Source organism: Palaemon carinicauda, chromosome 42 (genome assembly GCF_036898095.1).
Source record: "Palaemon carinicauda isolate YSFRI2023 chromosome 42, ASM3689809v2, whole genome shotgun sequence".
Taxonomy (NCBI): domain Eukaryota; kingdom Metazoa; phylum Arthropoda; class Malacostraca; order Decapoda; family Palaemonidae; genus Palaemon; species Palaemon carinicauda.
In genome coordinates this window covers 15401477-15409706 of record NC_090766.1, presented here as the reverse complement: position 1 = coordinate 15409706, position 8230 = coordinate 15401477, and the positions used below count along the sequence as shown (strand labels likewise).

At 35.1% G+C, this 8230-nt stretch overlaps 1 protein-coding gene across 3 annotated transcripts in view; it reads left to right on the top strand.

Annotated features, from left to right (window-relative positions):
• The window catches only part of LOC137633224 (titin homolog), an 83515-nt gene extending 75487 nt beyond the window's left edge, over nt 1–8028 (top strand). For all 3 annotated transcript variants that reach the window (XM_068365396.1, XM_068365397.1, XM_068365395.1), the window contains exons 16-19: nt 1432–1573; nt 2366–2497; nt 2945–3095; nt 6149–8028. In XM_068365396.1, coding sequence (XP_068221497.1) covers nt 1432–1573; nt 2366–2497; nt 2945–3095; nt 6149–7587 — 1864 coding nt within the window. In that variant the 3' untranslated portion in view covers nt 7588–8028. The remainder of the gene's footprint in view (nt 1–1431; nt 1574–2365; nt 2498–2944; nt 3096–6148) is intronic.
• Nucleotides 8029–8230: the final 202 nt, after the last annotated feature.

Here is an 8230-nt window from a genome sequence, read left to right as displayed (position 1 = left end):
TTGAAGAAGGGTGAGGTTGGATTGGAAGCTTCCCTTTCTGTAAATTTAAAGTAAATGACTTGGTCTCACAGGGGTAAATCTCATGTCAAGCTCTGCTCCTAGTGCTGGTAACCTTTTACGCTCCAAGATCATTGCCTATACTATATCTAGGTATAAACCATAGAATGCCCATATCAAAGGGATACACCTGTCCTTAAAGTGTATAAAATTGATATTTTTTCACCACTTCTTGTAGAAGAAATCATAAATGGTAATGAAAACTTACAATACCTTAAAACTACAAGTATTCTAAACAAGGAAAATAGAAAGATTCAGAGTTTGGCAACATTTCTTTTTTAATTTTCGGCTCTAAGAATATGAGGTAGGTTCCTAGTATTTGGAACAAAAAGAGTAATTTTTTTAATTGAAAGAATATTATTGAAAAAGTTTGTCTTCAGATAAATCAGAAATAGAAGTAGGAATAAAAAAGGACATAGAAAAAATTTTGTGCAAAATAGATGAAGCAGCTTACTCTGAGTAGTCAGTATAATTATTTGGAGAAATTAGAAGAAAGCATGACATTGGGTCTCTATGACAATAAAGATTACAAAATACTGCATATAGGTTTTCCAGCAATATTGAATGGAGTTATTTCACTAAAAGGGAAAAAAATTAAGTTCAGCCTCCTGCTTTTCCAACTAGGGTTGTAGCATAGCTAGTGATAATAATGTCAGGTTGGGTAAGGTAAGTTTGGAAGAAGTTTTTTCTTCTAAATCAGTGGGGATAGAATTCATATTTTCTCGTCTCGGGTTCAGAAAAGGCAACAATTCCAGGTCCCATTTAAGCCTTAAGCTTGCTTTAATACTAAGACGGATGGACTGGAATAAGACTCATCTGTTGCATGATATTGTCTTAGTTTTCAGTTTGATTTCCAGTCTTGACCCCGTCATTGCACTTCATAGAAAAAATCACTGTACTTAGGAGTTTGACAAGTTTTTGTTGAGTTTTATTGGTTTTCCCTGCTAGATTTTTTAGCTTTCTTGCATAAGTTTAAGGGAGTTTTAGGTAAATCAGGACATATCCTTCGGTTAGATTGTGATAAGTACATATTGCATGCTAACTTATCATCTCTACGGAATTTGTTAGTTTTTGCACAGGGAAAGCAATACTTTTTAAATACTGTTGTTGGGAATAAAACATTATAAGCAAAATGTCTTGACAGTTTTCATAACAACTAAAAAAGCAAGAAGTTAATGATGAGGAGAGAGATTTTTTTTTTTCTTTTTTTGAGAGGATAATGATATAACACTGCAATAACCCATTTAAATTCCTTGAGTGTAATATTTACAATCTCTACATATTTACGAAATGCTATTTTTTTCTGTTGCTTTATAAAACTTTGACTATGCGAATTTGATGTTCTTTATATCATAGATGTTTTATCTTGTCTAGAAATCCAAGAAAAAAACCAGTTGGAAGAGTGAAAGGAAGAAGAGGAAGCAAAAAAGGAAGAGGAAAGAAGCAAACTAAGTCCAAAGCCAAATCCAAAAAAACTGGTGGGGGAGAAGAAGGCGAAAAACCAGTTAAACCTCGGGTAAGTAGCTCATGCCTGTGAATGTAAGGTCGTGTAGGGTAGAGTAATACATAATTTGTATTACAAGTTGACTTGTTTTGCCTACTAACAAAAAAAAATATGCCATTTGTACGGTCCTTCATATAATTAGGTGCTAGTAAACCTTTTGAAAAAGAGTATATGTTTTAAAACTAGAAGCCAGGAATTAAAAAAATTAATTAAATAATTGTTTATTGTTTCCATTGTAAGTTTTTGATGAATTATTTACCGTATGTATAGAAATTGTGTTCTTCATCCCTAGATACTGGACAGTACTAGGTTCATGATTTTAGTTTTCATGCGTACACCGATTTGTTACTAGATTCATGCGCAAACTTTCAGACTACTATAAACTGGTATGTGAAAGGAGTTTGTACCTTTACAGATGGTTGTTTGAATTTACTATACAACATTCTTGAATTTATAAACATATAAAACCAAAGATAAGTGGCTAAAATACTAGCATTATGCTACCTAACAGCTGGCAATTTTCTCCACGATAAAGTATTAATGTATTGCCACTTCATTTTGACATTTTTTCTCAGTTAGGCTTGCTAAGTGTTGCTCTTTATACGTTACATGACAAGCTATGTGATGTGTATGTTCTTGTTGTGCCTGCTGATATATTTATGTATCAAAATCACCCACCAATGGCATAATTTATTTTAGTGTCTTTAGCCAATTTACAGAACTGAAAATTTGTTGGTTAAAAAGAATATTAAAGAGTTCATGTTTCCCCTTGCTTTACATTCAAATTCTCAATTTTCCTTTCAGATCAAGTACTCTAAGCCACCAAAGTCAGGAGACCAAGGTGATGAGGTTGTTACACAAAAGAGAGTCACCAGAGGAAGACAAGTTAGTTATTATGATGCTCTACTAATGTCAGATGAGTCTGAGGACGAGGAGGTAAGCTACAACCTAATTTCAGATTTCAAGTTGTGTATGGGTTATTTAGTTAGGTAAGGGAAGGCAAGTTTTCATAAGAATTTGAACCAGATTTTTTTGTTGCTCATCTTTCTGTATTGTATTCATGTTGAATACAGAATTTAAATAAGACCCACTTAGGACTTATTTGAACTGCTAAAGTCTAGATGATCCCTGCAATATTTAGATCCTCTCAGTTATGTTCTCCCTTTTAGGGGAAAATTGTCTGTAAATTTGTGATAGAGTACTATTAAATCTGGAGAAATGCTCTATTGAATTCAGATATGATTGGGATTTTGTAATTGGAGAAATGTTTTCTCCACCTTGAATGTATCTTATCATAGGAGTTTTAAAACTTGATTGAGAAACGAGCATACTTTACTATTTTATATTTGTATTGTTTGGTAATAGTTATTTTTCTATACGCAGCCCAAGAAGAAGTGGAGAGGGAAGGTCATGAAAGGTGAAAGGGTTCCTACAGAAAGTAGTGAATATGAAGCTTCTGAAGATGAAAGGAAGAAGCGGTGTGGTGTTAGTGGTGGTCTTGGTCGAGGGAAAGTCATGAAGGGAGAAGAGGAAGGTAAGAATAATTTTGTGGAATTTTGTAGATACCGTAGGTATTAATTGATAGTAGTAGTAGTAATTATTATTATTATTATTATTATTTTTTTTTTTTTTTTTTTTTTTTTTTTTTTTTTTTTTTTTTTTTTTTTTTATAATAGTAGAAGCAGGAGGCAATTAGATTGGCTTTCTATTATCAGTGATTAACTTCTCCTATGACAGTACATTCTACATAGAGTGAAAGGAAGATATCAGTCATAAATACAGTTGTGCATAGCTATTAGTATATACTGTATGTTTACATCAACTGTTCCACATCATAATAGCTAAGACCTTGGGTTCTGTATTATCAGTAGTTTTCTGTTAATCAGGTCTTCCGACAAAACATATTTGGAAAATAATGCTACAGTAATCCACAAAGTATTTGATTTTTCACAAAATACTACTCGATACATGAAATTTGCAGGTACCATCTCAATGGTAAATCTATTGCTGAAGTCTCCTAAGATGTTGATATAAATGCCCATGTTGAATATTAGAAGTTGGTTATCTTAAATATTTTTTAACTTTAAATATTTTACATTTGATCATGATTCAAATATTTATAACAGTGCTGAATAACCTCATCAGTCCCAGTGTGTGGCCCCAGGCCTAAATTTCATAATCCAATCTACTGCAGAAGTCTTTTAAGAAAGTCTAACGAAGGGTTACTCTATTAGGCTTAGAGGAAAGTAGTATTCGCTTTGTAAAGTTTGAAACCACTATTATTTGTACATCCACAAGGGAAAATGAATTTTAAGCGTATAAAATAATATAACAGAGTACATTATGAAAGAAATGGGAAAGAAAATGATAATAGTTTCAGTATTGTGTGTATTTACAGTATAGGATATTCTCCGTACTTCATTTTGCTCATGGTTAGGGAATTTATTTGTTACTAATATTTATTAAGAGAAATTATTTTACTATTATTACATTTCCTATCTTCTATATGCCTATTAAGCATAATACAAAAGTTTGTTAATGCCATTGTCAATGAGGAGAGAGCATGGTTTTAGAGTTTTACTTTTAAGACAGTGGCTGTACTATTTATAGAATATGGTTGTGCGGAGGTAGCCCCCACTTTAACATTTATCTATCTACCAAGACACATAGAAAAGGTATTAATATACTGTGTAATTAAGAAGTAAAGGTTTTGGGCATGATTTTCAAATTTAAACTCAACCTTGGTTAGTCACATTGATGCCCTAAATTGGAAGGTCAAGAAATCTCAAATGTATTAGAAGTTTTAGTTAGGAGCATGTCAGTTTTTATTGATGCTATAAGATTGTGCGTAGAATTTAGCTTGAATAGGGAAATATATTCTTCATGTAAAATAAAATTGGGAGTACTTGGTGCTGTATATAATATGGGGCTTAAAGTATACCTGCTTGGAGCATTTATGTAGACAGTACTAACAGATTGCCACTCGATCTGTGGATAGACGAGTTAGGTTTATATGGTATCTATAGAATTACATCTGCATATAATAACACCATCAGTTTTCTGAAATGAAAATCTGGAAACTCGAGTGATTTGGGGTGGCCCAAATCATCAAAGGCCAAACTGAAAGATTGAGTTTAGATTTATATTTAGAGGCAAAATGGTTCAAAGTCAGAGAAGAGCATTAGATGTGCCGTAGTCCACAACGATAAGTCATATTTATAAAAATATCTGACTGCCGCTTCATAAACTGCAGAAACGACAGCATTAATGGTGGCTTTGGAGAATTTATTAGGAACTAAGGCTAGAATTTTTGTAATATACTCTTGACTCCAAGAGTACATTGAAAGAGTCTGCACCCATAGTTCAGAAGGATCAAGTTGCTTTGCCATTTTCTTTTGGCTCAAAACTTAGTTTCAGTTGAGTTTCACCTCATACGGATTTTGGAAAAGGTGTAATTGACGGAGGAAAAAAAAGCCACTTTAGATTAAAATAATTGTATAAAAAGGCTTTATATCAAGTAACTTATCAAGTCATATGTTTTAAGAAAATGGCAAGAGAAGTGATTGTCTCTCTCACCAATAATTAAGAAATTGGAAAGCATAAAGGCTAATATTAACTGCTGGTTTGAATATATATTTTTTTTTAACTAGACTGATGATTAGTCTTACCTGCCTCACACAGAAATATTCTAGACGGTAGCAGTGCACCAGTGTGCTTATTGTGACGTAATTGTCAGTAGAGCATATTTTGGTGTGCTGCTCAGAATTTGTAAATCAGCATTGGAAATACCATCTTGATGGTAAATCCATTGTTTATTTTTTAAAATGTAGATAATCTTGTTGGGTATCTACATGGTTTATCTTTTTACTAAATTCAATTTATTTTTATTTTTGATTGATTTATTATTTTGAATGTGTGTGTAGGGCATGCAGTTATGAGTGAGTATAGTTCTTAAGATATATTTTTAATCATATTTTTTTTGTTTTTCAACAAAAATATTTACGTAGCACTGAGTGACCTCATGGATCCCAGGGCCTGGGCCTAAAAGTTAAAATCCAATCAAATTCATTCACTTCCAAGATATCTAACCCCCTTATTGAAGTTATAGAATTGAGACATTAAACTTTTTAGGAAAAAGTGGATTGATTTTTAAAGGAGCTTTAAAAGTTGCTGTGATGCTGTTCTTACATTTTAATCCAGAAATATATTTGTATTATTTAAGAATTGGCTGTCATTTGTGATTAAATTGCTATGGGTGTTCTTAGAGTGGCTCAGGTTACAGGGTTTCCTTTGCATATAGGAGATTATGCAAGCAAGACTCCCAATTCATACTCTATAGATTTTGGATCAAGATGGCTGGAAAGTTTCAGCAATTTGAAAAAAGTATTAACTTCATCATTATCAATGAAGAATGAATTTTTTTAATGGTAAATACCATGAGTACAAGAAAAAGCATTGGAAGTATGCTTGTCATCTTGAAGTTTTCTTCATTAAAATTTGGTAAGGTGTTGAATATGTTTCCACATGAAGGCAATACAGCTTAGAAAGGTTTATGATATTGTCTAATGTTAGTTATTTCTTTTCCAGATGAAGATGATGACCGACCAGGATCAGGTAAGAAGAAACGCGGAAGACCCAAAAAGGACGACGAGTTGATTGGCAAACCTTCACCTCCTCGACCGTCTACTATAAGACAAACTCCAGTCGTGCAAGTGTCCTCTGTCTCTACACCAACGCCACCACCTACAGTAACACAGACTACAGCACCAGCATCAGCACCAGCACCAGCACCAGCACCAGCACCAGCGCCAGCGCCAGCACAAGCACAGTTTATACAAACCACAGCTGTAACTCCTCCTCCACCTACTATTAAACAAGCAGCGGCAATACTTCCTCTTCCAGTTCGAGTCAAACCAGCTGATGCACCTACAACCCCAGTATCTGTTTTGCCTGTAACTCTACCACCTGCAAAAGTACCTGCAACTATGCAACTTGCTACAGCATATGTTCCAGCAGGTGCTTCACCTGTACATCGCACACCAGAACCAGCTGCTAGCCCATCTCCAGGTGCACCTGTGACAGCATCTGTACCTGCTACAAAAGTCATATCTGGTGGTGTTGTAGTTGCATCAAATTTAGGGGGCAATAGTCCTGGTCATCAACCACAGCAGCCAATAGGAAAATGGTCACCCCATCTTCCTGGGGTTACAATAACTAATGTTCCTGTCAGTAGTGCCCCTGGTACTCCACCTCGATCGAATATTGGTTCAGCTCCAGGATCAGGCACGCCACCACGACCTAGCCTCTCTGGTCCTTCTGTAACTGCATCACCACCTCCACCATACAGATCGTCACCTTTACCTATGACTTCAATTGGAAGAGGGGCTACACCTAGCACTGCTCCAAGTGGTATGCCACCTGTTGGCCCTCCAAATACATCTTCACCTCACTCTGCTGCCTATCCGCCATATAGGCCTCCACCAGATCATTATTCCCCACATCCTGGAAAAGAGAGATTTCCTTCTCATCCAGCATTTCCAGAATATGCAGCTCCTGGTAGGCATTCCCCAAGTTCTCATGGTGTCCCACCAAGACATCCATCCCATTTACCATCTGGTCATTCCCTTCCTCACATGCCTGCAGGTTATGGACCTCCTGGGCCAGGTTCTTATCCCCCTGGTGGGGTGCCTCCACCCCATCCTGGGGTATTGAGGGGACCTCCTCATGATTTGTATAGACCTCCTCATAGTAGTCATCCTAGCCACGGGTCTCCAAGTCATCCTGGACATCCCCACCTTGTGATGAAGCCTGGTTATCCTGGCTTAGAACCCTTACCTTATGCTGGTTCTCCTGGTCCTAGTCCAGGTTCGATTGGAATTCACCAAGGATCTCAGGACTCTCCAGCGCATCAGTCACCAAATGAAGATAGTAAAGACGGAACGTTACCTTCAAGTAAAGGACCTGGGGAGTTCAGCAGTGGCTTAATGTCATACTTTTCTAGCCAACGGGATGATGATGTTGAGTAAACTTCATTGGTAAAAGTGGCGACTCTTCACTTGGCAGTTTAATGAAGTACTGTATTTACTCCCTAGTATTTTTATATTCTCATTTTGTATGGTCTCAAGCAATGATGCGCGTTACGTGTTTTAATGTTAACATTTATAGTGGGATTGCTAAGCATTTCCAAAAAAATTTTGAGGTCTCATTATTATAGTTATATAAATTATATTGTTTTATATGGGTTTAGCACAAATTCTCATTAGTTATTTAACATACATGAGACCGTTTTTACCTGACATAATTAATTTTACCTGAAAGTTAGCAAAGTGAAAAAATATTTTAGATATTGTTTTTATTTTATCTTGTATGTGTTGTAGTGCTGTACATAGTAAGCTTTTTGTATTTCCTTTTAAGGATTCTGTAATATACTGTGCAAAGATACAAAGCTATAATAAAACTAGATGATATTTAAATCTTATTTCACCTTTTCCTTTTGTTATGAAGTTAATCCCTCAGAAATTGGATTCTATTTGCACTCTTGTGTACTCATTTTTAGTTTATATTCTGAAATTAGCCTTTTTTTCCAGTTTTAAGTGATATATTATTAGAATTTATTATACCCTAGATTGCAAAGGGATTTCAATAACAACAGCATTTTATATAGTTCTG